This window comes from Beta vulgaris, chromosome 3, assembly GCF_026745355.1.
Source record: "Beta vulgaris subsp. vulgaris cultivar EL10 chromosome 3, EL10.2, whole genome shotgun sequence".
Classification (NCBI taxonomy): Eukaryota; Viridiplantae; Streptophyta; class Magnoliopsida; order Caryophyllales; family Amaranthaceae; genus Beta; species Beta vulgaris.
In genome coordinates, this window is record NC_079204.1 from 2,144,343 (window position 1) to 2,160,396 (window position 16,054).

Sequence of the window (16,054 nt, forward strand, 5' to 3'; positions counted from 1 at the left end):
TTACGTTTAAGCACGAAAAATGACATTGATACTCCATTTGTACAGTAATTTGTTTTGGGTGTAAAAACAAAAGGGTTGATTTTGACTCAATTTTTTTTTTCCCTTTCGAACCCTTAATTACAAATTTACATTTCCGGATTTCCCCAATCCTATTCTATCGCACCTCTGTAATAATCCAAATTCCAAACAGCTTTTTATCTAAAAAGTTGACCATCAATTAAACATTATCAGATTTCCATCATCAATTTTTCTTACCAGATTTCAAGAGAGAGAAAAAAAAGATTGCGTACAAATTAAACTTCTTCGACGAGATCGGATACTCGGATCTTCCGAGAAATTGAAGGTTTGTTTACGAATTACTTTTATTACAAAGCTTTAAGATTGAACATTTGGATCTTCCACAAATTTTAGTGATATTTCAGTTCTTGTTTTTGTGGGTTATTAATCTTTTTCATTAAAAACAATTTTTTAAGCTAAATAATCTTTTTTTCGCTTAAATTGTGGAGTTAATTTTTCTTGTTTCAATTGTGAGTTTCAAATTAGGTAGAATAGGGTTATGAAGTTATGATTTTAGACTGTTATTTCTTGTTATGTAAATGTTTGAGTTAGTTTTGAAAGTAGGGTTATGTGAATTGACATAGATTTATGATTGTTGTTTAGGTTTTGCAAGATGGTGAGGCTAAAACCATATGCTGGGTTAAGTTTGTTTGCAACATTTGCTGTTGTTTATCATGCATTTCATAGTAGAAGGCAGTTTTACCCTGCCATGGTTTATCTTTCGACGTCGAAGATCAGTTTAGTGATACTTCTTAACATGGGTTTGGTTATACTGTGTTCTTTGTGGCAATTGGCGAAACGGGTGTTTCTTGGCCGGCTTCGAGAGGCCGAGGTTGAGAGGTTGAATGAGCAGTCATGGAGGGAGGTTATGGAGATTCTGTTTGCTATAACTATTTTCCGGCAGGATTTTTCGGTATCGTTTCTTGCTATGGTTACTGCACTTCTCTTGATCAAGTCGTTGCATTGGCTGGCACAAAAGAGGGTGGAGTTTATTGAAACAACACCAGCTGTGCCCACATTGTCTCATGTTAGGATTGTCTCTTTTATGGGTTTCCTTCTTTTCCTAGACGGCGTATTCCTGTATAGCTCGGTGAAATCTTTAATTGAGACACAACAAGCTTCAGTGTCCATCTTTTTCTCATTCGAGTAAGTCTATGTTCTCTCTTTCTTTTGTTATTGTTAGTGCCATCTTTTATTTGTTAGTGCCATCTTTTATTATTTGTTTAGGGTTAAATAGCGGCAATTCTTCTTTTGGTGGCTCTTGCTAGTAGCAACGGTTCACAGCCCAAGATACTAGTATTTAAACATGTTTAGTTTATCTAGTGATGATTAATGTTGTGTTGGTTTGGTTTGCCTTGTCATTATACTGTGGTTTTTATTCTATATCTAATGATCATAACTATTCGCTTGGTGAAATTTTTCTGTTGCGAAGATATAGAATGTGGAGGATCAATGTTAGAGTTCATTTTTAACATCTCTCATGTTATTCATCAATCTTCTTTATACAATTTCATTATAATGACCCCCAATGTGTCCAACAAGCAACCAGAGAACTTAGAGTAGGTTAAGAGAGGTCTTTTGTGTATTATTGCAAAGAGTCTCCTTTTGCCTTTTCTCCACAATTGCTTTTCTTTCCCCCTTTTTGTGCATAAACATTCTCATTTTGTTGTTTCATCCACACTTGTCTTTTGTCAACAGATTAAGTCAGTTGCTTGCAGATGAAATCATGGCAGTTGTTAAAGTCGTGTTCATCACGCTTCTGTTATATAGCATATAAGTTTGATCTGTCTATTTGTTTGAACTTTTCTGCCTCTATTTTAGAAGAATTTTTGATGGAAATCTTGGTCTACCATATCGTGAATTTCAGAATGTTACCTCTTTGGATTAGTGTTCTAATTCTATTAGATTTGGTTATAAATTGATGGCATAGTGGATCAGTTTTCTTATGTCTGCTGTTCGGTGGATGCATTGATCATGACTGCTCATTATTATATGATTCAGGTACATGATACTTGCTACAACAACTGTGGCTATGTTTATGAAGTACATATTCTATGTGAGCGACATGCTTATGGAAGGGCAATGGGAGAAGAAGGCTGTGTGTACATTCTACCTGGAGCTTATTCGAGACTTGCTGCACTTGTCTATGTACCTCTGTTTCTTTATGGTGATTTTTGTGTAAGTTTCCAGTTTTATTGTCGGTGAACTGTCAATGGAGTGTGCTAGATGCTTCAAATTAGCATATATGCCTCCTTGAGGGTACTTGGTTGATCTTTTCGTAACCGTGCAGGAATTATGGTGTGCCTTTGCATCTTATAAGAGAGCTATACGAGACATTCCGCAACTTTAAAATTCGTATTGCCGATTACATTCGCTATCGGAAGATTACTTCTAATATGAATGACCGTTTTCCAGATGCAACCCCAGAGGAACTAAATACGTGAGATTTTGCCTTGGATATAGATATTTTATACTCTCACTATATAGCTGTGCTGTTGTTTTGATCATTGACTTGCAAAATGCAGAAGTGATGCAACTTGCATTATATGTCGTGAGGAAATGACTACGGCCAAGAAATTGAGATGTGGACATATTTTTCATGTACATTGTCTTCGATCGTGGTTGGAAAGACAAAATACTTGTCCTACCTGCAGGGCCCTTGTTCTACCACCTGAAACTGGAACAACCGCAGCTGGAGGGCAACCTGGATTGCAGTCTGGTGTACATCAATCTGGTACACATACTTTACTTCTGTGTAACTTAGTGCAGTATCCAGAACCAAATGCCTTAAGCAAAACATGCTATTGGTGAAATAATTGCAATATTATGATGAGTATAGAAACCATTAGTAAATGTTGTTCTTACTTTATTTGCGTCAAGTGACATTTGTTAATGTTGTTCCATGATTTTTCAGCTTCTACAAGTGCACCCGGTCAAAGTTCAACTGGTGCTACTGGTCCAGACAGCACTTTGAATGGTAATCAGGCTAGACTCCAGGCTGCAGCTGCTGCTGCTGCAATTTACGAGAAATCTCTTGTTTACCCTTCTGCTAATTCGTCAGTATGGTGAGCTCTTAATGTCTTTGTCATCCAGATATATACTGAGTATAGTTAAATAGTCGTGATAACGTCTTAGATATATGTATTCGAGGAAAGGTGTATTTGTCTTACAATGGTAATTTTCAGCATCAATTGCGTATAATCTATTGCTGCCTGCTAGCAAAAAAAAAAAAAATGTTGTCTAAACATATGAGTCATCACTCTGTTCATTAGCAACTTGAAGATCAATCATCTTGGCTATACCAGACTGTTGTGAGTAAATCCTCTGAGCATCGTTTCTGCAACTGCTGTAATTTAGCTTTAGCTCTATATTTCGTCTCTTTAACCAGGTGATACCGATTAATTTGTTAATTTTCGTTGCCTCATGGTAGTCTTAACAGTTACATACATAAATTATGAATCCTTTTTTCTTATGTTTCTTATGAAGCCTGTCAAGTATTTAAGTAAAACCTAAAACATGGTTTTAATTGGATTGGTTGTGCTGGAAGTGTTCGGATGCCTGTTGCTCATTTGTCTGGAAATATTGAAAAGTAAAAAATGATCCTCAAGCATGGCTTTAGCTGGATTGTTTTGCTTTAAATTTGCAGATGTCTGTTTCTCATTTGACAAGAAATCTGTGAATTTGAAAATGTGAAGTTTGATGTGGCATACTATATGAAGATTTGCATTTGGCATGCTCAGCAATGTAAAGAACCGCCCCTCTGACTTCCTAAACCATGAAGAGCTTGAAAGATCCTTTGCTAGCTGAATTTTCTCCTTATCTGCAGGTGTCCTGGATATGCCGTACTTCCACCAGTTTATAATGCTATGCGTGGTCCCAGTACTGCAAATTTTGATGAAGGGCAAGGTTCAGTTGGACAATTTCAGCATCAACAACTGATGTCCAGTGGGCAAATGAATATTCCTTATGTCCAGTTGTCTCCTTTTGCTGCTCCACCGGTCGAAGTACCTGCTGCCGCGAGAGAGGGAGGCAGTCATCTTTCAATTGACTCCCAGAAAAATCTCCTTGAACAGCAAATTCAGGTATCTTTGTTCATGGTCTAAAAAGGTCCAATTCTGGCTATCTTGATTGCTTGGTTTTTTTTTTTGGAAATGTTCCCTTTGCTGCTTTGGTCCCCTGATTGTGCTGTTTCGTGACTTGTAATGCGTTTTCTTTTTTAATATGACAAAGAAATTCATGTGCTCTCATGCTGATAGCATGTATTGTCTATAACTCTATATGGTTACTAATATCCATTCTCTGATTGTTTCTAGAATCCTTGCACATGTCTGACTTAATCTGGGACTCTGCTTATTATTTATAATTTGATCACTAATTAAGTCTGTATGATGTGTTGGCTTGGACTATATACCCTAATGCATTTATGCACTTATATTCCATGAATGATGAACAATCCTATTAGTTACAGAACTTTTGATGCGATCAGCCTATCATGTACACTACAAATCTGTCCTCGAAATCGAATAAAGATTTTCCAATGCAAAGCTTGGCTCCAAGTGTCCAATATGTGCAACAGCCTTACAGATAGTCAAGATAGATATCTTAATTTTTAACATGGAGAAGCTTTGCGTGCAAAATGATGTAGTTTTTACCCTTCCAAGAATACAAGTACACCAGTAGATTGCCAAAGGAACAGACATCTACACTTCATGAATCATGCCCCAACTTTTCTTCATCTTTGTTTCCCGAGCCTTGAACATAGTTTGGAGTTTGGGATACGTGTTAACTCTCAACTGATCTCCTGTTTGGCTAACGATAAATACCAAAGGGAAATAAGTCAAGAACCCAGATACAGAAGAGAAGGTTATTTACTGATCTTCTTTCTTTAACACTAGCTACGGCCTACACCAACTTCCTAGACTGAAGTTTCTCCTCCTATGCACATTTGTAAATCTTTAGCGGAAAAAGGCGGAGGGAACGTCGCCTAAGCTTCTACTTATAAAGAGCCAGTGAAGGGAAGTTGAGATAGAGATGGTGATCTCCTTGTGGGATGTGGCAATTTTTCAATGAAAACGGACTTCATTTTTTGATGTCTTCCAATATATGATATTGTTCGCTTTAACCCTGACCTCCTTGGAGAGAAACTTTATTGACTTAGAGATATTCTCTCTCAATCATTAGCAATCTGAGAGGGAGAGATAACCACACAGGCTCATCTATGGAAGCACAATTGTATTTCAGTTTTGTAAGCCTCTTTGCAACTTACTAGATCTTGTATTGTCCGAAATTGGTCATAACAAACAATTGGAAAGGGCTCTCAGTCAAGCTATAAATTCCTTCGTAAGGATCAGGTAGGAAGATAGACAAAACCATATTTCCTAGAAGCTATTCAATCTAAAGCTGTTAGGTTGGTTGGTATATAATTTGGACAGAAATATTACTTAAATTTCAGCTTTTCTACCACATGAAGTAACTTTACTTGGGCTCTCAACTGCGGCCTTCTTTGACTTGATATGATGCATATTGAGCTGGGATATCGCTGAAGTCTGGATAACTACTACTTTTGCACCTGAATTGTGTCGATAGTAACAAACTAATATTTATGTGATCTTTTGAACTAATAATTGGTATGTATATAATTATAGCAAACCTCTTGGTACTCTATTTGCTAGTGCTTCACTATTTTCTGTTTTCCTTACAACTAACGATCATGGTGTCTGCCTCAGATGTTACAGAGTCAACTTGAGTACCTGCAAAAACAAGAGCTGGATAAAGGTGCCAGCTCTAGCAACTCCTCATCGGCAGCTACCAATGGTCAAACTACGGAATCAAGCTCGGATGCTTGTTCTCAGACAAATATCAAAGAATCATAGTTGTGAGTTTGCACAGTTCTAATATGAAGGGTTTAGAGGATAGATCTACACTGCTGTTGTATCAATTATGTTCAGAGCTGGTATAGAATGCTTATTTTCTTTTATTTGGGGTGGAATAGGCCCTTTTAATTGTCAAAATTGATTGAACGTTATTCATGATGTCTTGTTAAAAGGGTCTGTACATATAAAAGAAGAGAGGTGTTATATGATGTATAGACCTCCTGACTTTTGGAGAATTTTGGTTATAATGTGTTTCCTTGCTGACAAGTGAATTAAGGCAAGCTCAACTTGACTTGTTTCAATATGTATTCAGAAGCAAATTTTATTCAAGCTAATAAAGACTCAAGGAGTCATTTGTAAATAGCATATGAACCAAAAAGAGAGAAGAATGAAACATGGTCCATGTGCAGATGTGTTTAAATATTCCGAAAAATGTTGCAAATATTGTGAAATGTCCCAAAAGAGAATACATTGCAAGTATTAAGAAATAGATGAAAGAATCATGGTCGGTCTAATTCATTGAAAGCCTTTCTTTGACCCCTATTACAAGGGTTCGATTCTTGTCCTTTGCAAAGTGGGATTCTCAGTTTAGTCTTGTTTTTTTTGTTCCTTGAGGACTTGTATGTTCTAATTCAAATTGAAAGATGTAATATTAATAACTTTGTTAAAAATTGTTGCTAGATAGAATTTTGTTACCAAAATTGAGCGTTTGAAAAAGTAAATAAGACTAGCTTTAGTTCCCCCTCTTTATTCTTCCTCTTTCCTTCTTTGAACAGGACAAAGGGTTAAATTCAACAGCGACAACAACGCTGCATAGTTTGGAGAGGAAAAATGGTGTAAACAAGGAAAAGGAAGATGCTAGTTTTCAGTTTTGGTGTCGCTGTACAGATTGCCAGATTGGAGAGGAAAAAGGGTGTAAACTAGGAAAAGGAAGATGCTAGTTTTCAGTTTTGAGTTTATGGCTTCTCATACTGTTGACACCAACTAGAAGAAGAGGGGAGATAATTTAAAAAAAAAACTCGTCGTTTTACGAAACAAGATTCATTGAACAAACTCTCTTATAATTGTAACCTAAATTAACAAAGTTACTAACTCCATCGCACATTAGGAGGTCGTTTGGTCCACCTCAAATTCCACTAGAATTTGAATTTCCTAGAAAGTACAAATAGGATAGTTGTTTGATATGCAGGAAATAGGAAATTCATGGGAAATAAAATTTCCCAAGAAATGAAAATTCCTATAAAGTGTAGGAAATTAATCACCAACTTCCTTGTTGGTGATTAGAAATTCCTCTATCAATTATAAATTTCTATGCTCAACCAAACACCAAAAGCCATTTCCTAGGAAATAGACAAGGAAATTTACTTCCCATGAATAAGACTTCCCATAGGAATTATATTCCAACGGTAACCAAACAACCTCTGGTCTCTTAACTTCAAAGCCTGATATCCTTAGCTCCATCTTGTGCTGATTTGGTACATAACTCAGCCTCTAAGGTAAGCTGGAATTCAAATTGAGTTTTAAGTTGAAAACCGCTTTCTTTCCTCCTCTTTCAAGTAAGACTATTTACTAGCAACCGAACGAAGAGTTATATTAACATTCTTACCCTTACTAGTCGTACCATGGTTCACAAAACAAAGGAAAAGGATGTTAATCTGCATTTCAATCTGTGGAAAATGATTAGGTAAGTAACCGTTTTCTTCTTTCAAGGTAAAAAGGCCAAACAACTTGTCTAGCTAGATTTTCTTGAAACATCATATGAACAATTACAAGAGATTTACTCCAACGAATAGGTGGAGAAAAACACACAAAACTGTGACCAAATGTCTAGCAATAGATATTGCGTCTCAAACAAAAACATACAGAGTAACCATGTGAACTGTGACCATACAGACTCGTGCTTCGTCATTACGGAAGGTATAATAGACCTGGCCTGTACTGTGTGTATGAACATTAGAAATTCTTGTACAGTATCAGAGACGCTCCACAACAAACAAAAACAGAAGAAAATCCAAACTAAGATATGACGCCTTGTCATGGTGCTACTCTTCTGCACATTGAACTAGAAACGGTAATTTATCTGCTGAGTTAGAAGAGGCACAAATCAACTATGCCAACATTTCGACAATAGTATATATGCTGTTCCTTTTTTATAGAACTTTTTTTTTTGTTTGTTTCGAGTACGTAGTGTTTCAGTTGTCACTGGAACAAAATTAACTTTCTAAATCATGTATAGGGCTGAACCGCACTCTATGCCTAAATTAAGCAGGAAGTTTGAGCTTCTCATGGTTCTTCCAACTGTACAAGCAAACAAATTGATGGTTAGAAAAAGAAAAAAGTTATCGTATGATGTTCTAAGGGTATAGGCGTCTAGCAATATGCACTTAAAAAACATCTATATATTAATCTTAGTATGTTAAACTAGGCATTGATTAAAAAAAATCAGCTTAAAAATGAGTAAAAGTAGAAGTATTATCTCGATTTCAGAATATCTCAATTTAAGGGGAAAGAAAGTATATCCATCATAGATATATTGCTCTTCATGGTAACTGAAAAGTACTAAAATAGAAACTACAATCAAGTCAGTCACAACTTCATGATTCCAGTCAAATCGTTGGGGAGTCTATTTTGCATTCCCTGCAGCAATAATCTCTTGGCATGAATTCAGCAAGTCATTGAGTCACTTTAATGTTCTTTTTTTCTTCTCTTTTTTCTTTTATATAAAAATTTTCAGGTGGAATTGTGGTACAAGTATTTATTGGGAATTACAGGAGAGCAGAAGCATGCAGAGAGAAATACCTGAGTATGTAATAATAAAAGAAATCAGCATAAAGGGCTGTCTGAACCAGACCTGATATCCAAACTGCAAGTTTTTTATATTAAAGTAAATTATATCAGACATGTATAAACACACACAACACCACCAACAATAAAAAGCAATCAAACGAGTATCAACTTCTCAAAACTTACGAATCCAGCGTGCCCTGTGATCTTGCAAAAAGTATCGATATATCCAATTCACGACATAAAGAGCACGATATGCACTGCACAAAAGAGAAAATCGGATAGTATAAGCGGTGGTCAAGCATTTAAAACAAGAGATTAGAGAAGCGAAGCATAAAATTTTCATTATTGATTATTGTAATTGATTTGTTTGCCTATCTTCTCCAATTTTTTCCTTAGAATGCGTGACCAATACACATGATGCAAGTATTACGGAGGAAGTAAGTAATAAATAATAATATCTCAGTTGAGAGGTGCATTTGCAATATTGCAGCATAACACTAGTCAAGCTGTCCTTGATGAGGCTACCTCGTGCACAAGGCAATGCCTGGGGAAGTTCAAGTTGGTAAATGTAAACAGCCTCAGGCCTCAGGCCCTGAGTCCTGTAATTCCTATGCTATTGCCTTTGAACTCACATGAAAGGGCATCACTTGCCTAATGGTGGCAGCAGATGAGAAGCACATCTAGTGTTCATCTGGACATTGAATCGAGTTCACCTTTTTTTCTTTTGGCACATGTCACGTGCTACTAGTCTGCTGTGACAAGTAGCTCTTTTTACTTCACATAAAAGAATTAGTGATATCCGGAAATATATTTATGGATCAAGGGCCATAACTTCAGAACGCATATAATGTACACTTTCAATAATCCACTCTTACCTCTATCAGAGAAAGAAACAGGGAGAGGGGGATTCCACCTTTACCACACACATCATTACACTGCGCGTAAAGAGGCTCCATCTCAGGGCGAGGAAGTTGGCCTATACAGTATAGCATTGCAGCTGCAATTGTGGAGTATTTGTTTCCTTCTAATTCTAACATCTAATCTTCAAATCTTTACTTGCTAGGTGCGCGTATTTTCTTTAAGCAATCTATGACGCCAATTGGATAAAAAATGGGGAAGGCGGGGAAGAGTTAAATCCTATATCACAATATCATGCAAGGAAACACTAAAGCAAATAGAGCATAAACTCCGAAATCATTTAGAGCACAACAATCACAATGGCTGCATCCTTGAGTGCTCCAAGCAATTTCTTTCACGATTAACAAGCTAAACAGAAACAACTCCAGCATTATAACGCAGGTAAAAGGCAAGTAGGTATTCTAGTAGTAAGAAGTATACATGATCAAATACAAACAGCTCCAAGAAAGCAGCCAAGTATAATCAAAATAATACTCTTCACTGTAGCTTCTTGACCATGCAAAATCAAAGCAAACTGAATTAAAATATAAGGAACTAATAAAGAGCATACCCAAGGAGGAACACATAATTCCCAGTCAAGTTATCAATGTTTCTTGATTGCTGCAACAATACCAGTTGAGGCAAGATGGCAACTGCTTCCAAGTACAATGAAAAGGTCCAAAGAATCTACAAACACATTCAAGAATTAAGAAGAATGAAGAAAAACATTATATGAGAAATCTAAAGGAAGAAGACAACATATCAAGCATTCGAATGTGTTTCCAAATACAGAAGCTATCATTTCTTGTGTGGTTTCAGTGAACCTAGACATATAAGAGATTAAAAGTTTGATCTGAAGTGACGGCTAGTCCCTAATACAAAGACTTATAGGCTTGTCCAATGTAAGTTAAGGTTTTTATATCCTACCAACTCCACCTTTTTGGAATGCCAATGTTGAATGACAGGAGATTTTTCTACTAGTACGACATTCTAACTTAGTCATTAAAGTGCTCCAAAATAGGCTCTTCAACTATTAGCTTGTCATTCAGAATGTACATTGGGTTTCATCTATATACAGGCATCGTATGGATACAGTTATTGCTAGAAGTTTGGGAGCTGAAGTATAGTAGACCCAGAAACACAAAAGTATAGTAACAAATTAATTAGTATATTATGATTAATAATTCAATATGCTATATGTAAAATGAAACAAGGGAGTGAGCTTATGTGCTTTTTTGTTTCATGGAGCAAAGTTCCTCTCATGGTGAAAGTTCAGGGATTCACAATCATCATGATCACATCTAACACCTGTGTTGCATAAATCGTGAACAAACGACATCAAGGAAGCTAATTAATTCTTCTAGCTTGACATCTTCAATTCTGGGATTTAGTGTTAGATTTTATAATTTTGCTTGCCATGAATCAGAACTGCTATATTTGAAGAAGTGTCATCTAGATTTGTTCTAAATTCTTGCTACAGCGTGCATGCCGTGCTTATTATTAGTTGCAATATTTAATCTCTATATGCTATCCAATATTACTTTGATCCTTAATATCTTTATTTATGTATAAGTAAAAGTTATAAAATGTTGATATTATGAAAGTATGCATTAAAACAAATCAAATAAGATCCCACTTGATTATATTTTTTCTTATTGATTGGTGAGAGAATACGGGATAAGATTGATAGATCAATATGTAAATATTGCAAATAAAAGAACCAGATGAAGTATATAAAGACAATACAATATATACAAAAGAAATAAAGAACACAGAAAGTATGACTTACATCCATCATAGTGAATTCATGGTGAAATAGAAGAGCCAACACAAAACATGGCAGCATCAAAAAGTAATGCCGGAAAGTATCTTCATTCTTGCTGTATGTTTGTTTAACTACTTTATGGTACCTCATGTACCAAACGATGGTGAATGATGTTCCAATAAAGACTACCTTCATTACAGTGTTATATAACGAGACATATCTAGTAAAGAGATCCAAGTACCGAGTCAAGAAAACGATAACGTATAATTCCTGCGTTTTCAAAGATATCCCTGGAGCAAGAGATAAAAAAATGTTCAGCTGAACATGAAAATCACCAAAACTATCATACAGGCAAGATTACTTCAACACAAGAACACCATGTCACATCTGCTCTACAATGAGCTTAAGCACCAAAGGCTCAACATCACCCTTTAAGGGTGCATTCTCTTCAATTTAAAAGAAATTAGTTCAAGCTGATGAGGTCTAATCAGGTTGATGAGGTTCAACCATTCCGGAGAAGAGAGCGCACCCGCAATAAGCTCTCACCCCAGTCCTAGACTCCTAGTTAATCAATAATCATCCGCTATGAGGAGCTTAGTTGCTAAAGTCTTATGGGGGTGGTATCCAAGACCTGAGATCAAATCCCGTTTACAACGCTAATTGCTCTCTAATACTCATCTTCTATAAATTGCAATAATTAAAGAGTGGCAATCAAATTCGAGAATCGATTTCCAACAGATTCACCTGCCTAGCAAGCTAATATGAGGGAATCATTCACATTCTCCCTTACATGCCCAATTTAGCTCACAATGCTAATAAAATGCATCACCAATTTGCAAAGCACCCATTACAATCCCACATTCACGTAATCAAACCAAAATCAATCACATTCAAAGCATAACAAAACCATTTCACAATTCTAACAAAATGCTAATTCCAAAAAGAATTCCAATTCATAAACCATCTAAAATAACTCCCAAAACATGCACAATATATAAAATTACAAAGCTCTCTCCACTAAATTCCTCACAACAAATTAACCCATATAACCCATAAAATACCCCCATTAAAAAAAATCAAGAAAAATCAACTTAAACAACAAATGCAATACCCAAAATACAATAAATAAAACAAAATTATGGGAATGAAAAAGAAAGGAAAATGGAATTACCAGAACAAGACTTTGTAGCATGGATCTTCAAAAGGAGGAAAATGATACTAAGGAGATGGGTCATATCACCCGCTAACCTAAAAAGATTCATTTTTTATTTCTTCTTACTCTCACAAATGTGATTTCAGATAGAAAAATTTCTGATTTTTTTGGGGTTTTTGCAAAAATGTAGCAGAGGAGAGAGAAAAAGGAGTAGCCGTTGCGTGGACTTTGTGTGAGAAGAAGCGGTGATTCTAGGAAGTACTTTGTTTGGTGCGCATCATTTGTTTAATGCAATTTCCTCCATTATAAGCTTTCTTTCACAAAGTACAATAGGCTATGGAGGATTTGTAGACTATGTTTATGGCAACACCATGGTCCACAATAACTCCACATACTTCCTCCGTAATTTGTAATATTTATTCGATGCTACGCTTGCATGGTAATTACTACTTCTATTAGACTTTATACAAGTCATAAGGGTGCTAATAAGAGATCGAAATCGAAAAACATACTGAAAAATCGATCAAAATGAGTGGTAATCTTATTGGTAAAAAAATATTTTAACAGTACGGTTAACGAACCGAGAAAATTAGCGGTTAAACGATAAAGTTACGATTGTGATTTTTGAATGAACGGTTAACCGAAATATCTTTTTCTATATTTAATTATTGTGAAACATTTTCAAATAATTATAATAATTCTAATATTTGTTGATAAGTTACAATACTAACATAATCACTATAATTAAGAAATGGAGTGAATTATTAGTGTTAGTTATGTTTTTCAATAGATTTATTATCTACTTTATAATACACTTTATATTGTAATATATATAATATTAAAATATATGCATATTAAGCAAAACATAATATTATAACTTAAATAACGATTAATGGTTAACCGAAAAACGTACCGAAAAAAGGGCAATCGCTTAAGCGATAGTCGGTCTAAATGATTACGATTCGCAAAAAGAGTGAACCAAAATATTGTTTCTGGACGATTAACCACCCATGAACACCCCTAAACAATATCAAGCAGCTGACTAGAGACTTCTCGACATCGATGAAAACAGTTATAATTTAGTAACTTTTGGTACTGACACATGGGAAAAGGTGCTATTGATACACTTTCTAATACAAAACTAGTTATTAGGCTCAAGTTGTGTCTCAGGTAAGAAAAAATTTCATTTATATATACTACTTTGAAATGATAACACTAAACATCAGTTGATTTAATGGTTAAAACTTTAGCTATAAACTTTAAGTCACGGGATGGAATCCTACACTATGCACTTTTTGATTTTTCTTGTTGTATTTGGAATACATGGAGTAAAATGATTTCAGAAAGAATGTCACGTGTCATCGTTCCATGTTTAAGAACATCTTTTAATATATTAGTATAGATAAGCAATAAGATTCTATTCTTTTAAATTTAGTTCCAACACCTTTTAGTTTGATTCAACTAGTTATTAGGTCCGGGTAAGAAAAATTTTATTTATTAATATTGTACTTTGATATGATATCACTAAATACAATTTGGTCTAGTGGTTAAAACTTTAGTACATGAACTTGAGGTCACGGGATCAAAACCTATAATATGCAATTTCTATTTTTTTTTCATTGTATATGAATTACATGAACTAAAAACTCCTTAGAAAAAGCGCCACGTGACACCGTTCCTGGTTTACGCACGTCTTTTAATATATTAGTATAGGTTTTGCAAATTTCAACTCAGATCCTTCAACATGGGAACAATAAAGACATAAATGTAGTTAATATAGCAAGTGTCTTTCATCATCAACGCGACAACGCCATAAAAAAACGTGTAAACTTCCATGTTGATCAAGTTATTCGTGTTGACTTCATGCTAATGTTCATCATTAAACTTGCGTCCAATGCATAATTCACCTCAATTTCATTCTATGCATGCTATTTGGAGTAGTATTCTGTGTTCGTAATAAGTCTAGTCTATTTTTTTTATGTATATGAGTTACAAAGGTTGTACAAAGTATAAAGAAGGGGAGGGAAATTCAAACATGTGACTTATCGTTCACAACACCTCAATTTTAACCACATGTATGTCAAAACATCTTTAATTAGTCTAGTCTATCTTATGAGTATAGCTCTTAGCCTCCAAACAAAGCAATATAAATTCGCAATTGATACGAGAAAAATGTTCCAATAACGTATATGAACTGTACTAACGAGTGTTTGTATGTTATGTTGGTACTTAGGCCCTCTTATTGTCTATTTAACAACGAGGCTTATTTTCAAGCTGAATGTTTATATATTCCATGAAAGACCAAGAAATTGACTTATTCTCCTCTAATAGTTAAATGAGTTATGCTATATGCAGTCCTTAGGGTTGCATATAAGACATAAATACACTACTTAAAATGGAAATAAGTTGTGAATTTATGATTTTTTTTTTTCATCAACCGATGTAATAAATGATTAATTAATGCAACTTATTTTCATTTTTAGCTTCTCATATACATCCCTTAGGGTTGCATATAGTTGTTTCCTAGTTAAATTTATAACCTTATTTTCGTGTACCAATATAGATTTGGTCTTGAAAGATATTATCTTAAATATTTATGTACTTTTCTTTTTAACAGAGAGGTTTGAGGTAATGTTTATGTACTTTTCTTTTTAACAGAGAGGTTTGAGGTAATATTTATGTACTTTTCTTTTTAACAAAGAGGTTTGAGGTAATATGTTTTTTATGCCTCGATGAGATTGCTTATTGAATGTCAGATACCTGTTATTTTATAGCTTATAATGTATTAAATTAGTTATTTATGTCACTAAAGTAAGTTGATGTAGATAGATACTCATATTCTTATTGCAAAATAAAAACTTGTTTTTCGCAATGGGGGTGGGATGATTTACCCTATAACAATATCATTTTTTAGGTTTTAAAAAGTAAACAAGACTTTACATTTTTTATAATCTTACACTTTAGAATTTTTATTTGGGAGAAGGAACAAAAGGAATACGATTTTCATAAAACAACCCTTTGTTTTTTAACAAAGATTTATGTGAACTCACTCAATAAATCCATTCAAAGTTCACTAACCAAATATTACAAATGTGCCATAAATCATCGCACTAGAGCATGCTAACACCTCTACTACCACTACTCCACTTGTGTTGCATTAGTGTTGTTGCCTTTCCGTTTACCCCTTATTTAGAGTTAGGTTTGGTTTTTGGACAGGGTCATTCAATGGCTATAAGGTTAGACAAATTTATAAGGTTTTTATTGTATAAGACTTTGATGGACATGGTCATTATAGGTTAGATAAAATATCCCAATGATTTTGAAAAATAAATTAAATATTGCAAAAATATCTACATGTATAGATTCTTATTCAATTATATTCACATTTGCCTATGCTCGTTTATCAAAATTCTTACCCGGTTGTCGATCCGCGTATCATCAGTTTGTTATTGTCTTGCGACTTGCATTAAACGACGCGATAACAACTTCATTTAGAGTGACGGTCCAAGGGTTGATCCGTCA

At 34.8% G+C, this 16,054-nt stretch overlaps 2 protein-coding genes across 2 annotated transcripts; one reads left to right on the forward strand and one right to left on the reverse strand.

Annotated features, from left to right (window-relative positions):
• The first annotated feature begins 162 nt into the window (after positions 1-162).
• LOC104888022 (ERAD-associated E3 ubiquitin-protein ligase HRD1B) lies at positions 163-6,217 on the forward strand. Its single transcript, XM_010672833.4, has 8 exons — positions 163-343; positions 661-1,203; positions 2,059-2,235; positions 2,348-2,497; positions 2,583-2,791; positions 2,972-3,122; positions 3,884-4,139; positions 5,784-6,217. Exons 2-8 carry the CDS (start codon positions 671-673, stop codon positions 5,928-5,930), a joined length of 1,623 nt encoding a protein of 540 aa, XP_010671135.2. The 5' UTR covers positions 163-343; positions 661-670; the 3' UTR covers positions 5,931-6,217.
• A 1,527-nt stretch (positions 6,218-7,744) lies between these two features.
• LOC104888023 (ER lumen protein-retaining receptor B) lies at positions 7,745-12,922 on the reverse strand. Its single transcript, XM_010672834.4, has 6 exons — positions 12,551-12,922; positions 11,404-11,669; positions 10,186-10,301; positions 8,901-8,974; positions 8,730-8,793; positions 7,745-8,228 (listed from the first exon to the last, which is right to left on the reverse strand). The coding sequence occupies exons 1-6, from the start codon at positions 12,639-12,641 to the stop codon at positions 8,192-8,194; spliced, it is 648 nt and encodes a 215-aa protein (XP_010671136.2). The 5' UTR covers positions 12,642-12,922; the 3' UTR covers positions 7,745-8,191.
• Positions 12,923-16,054: the final 3,132 nt, after the last annotated feature.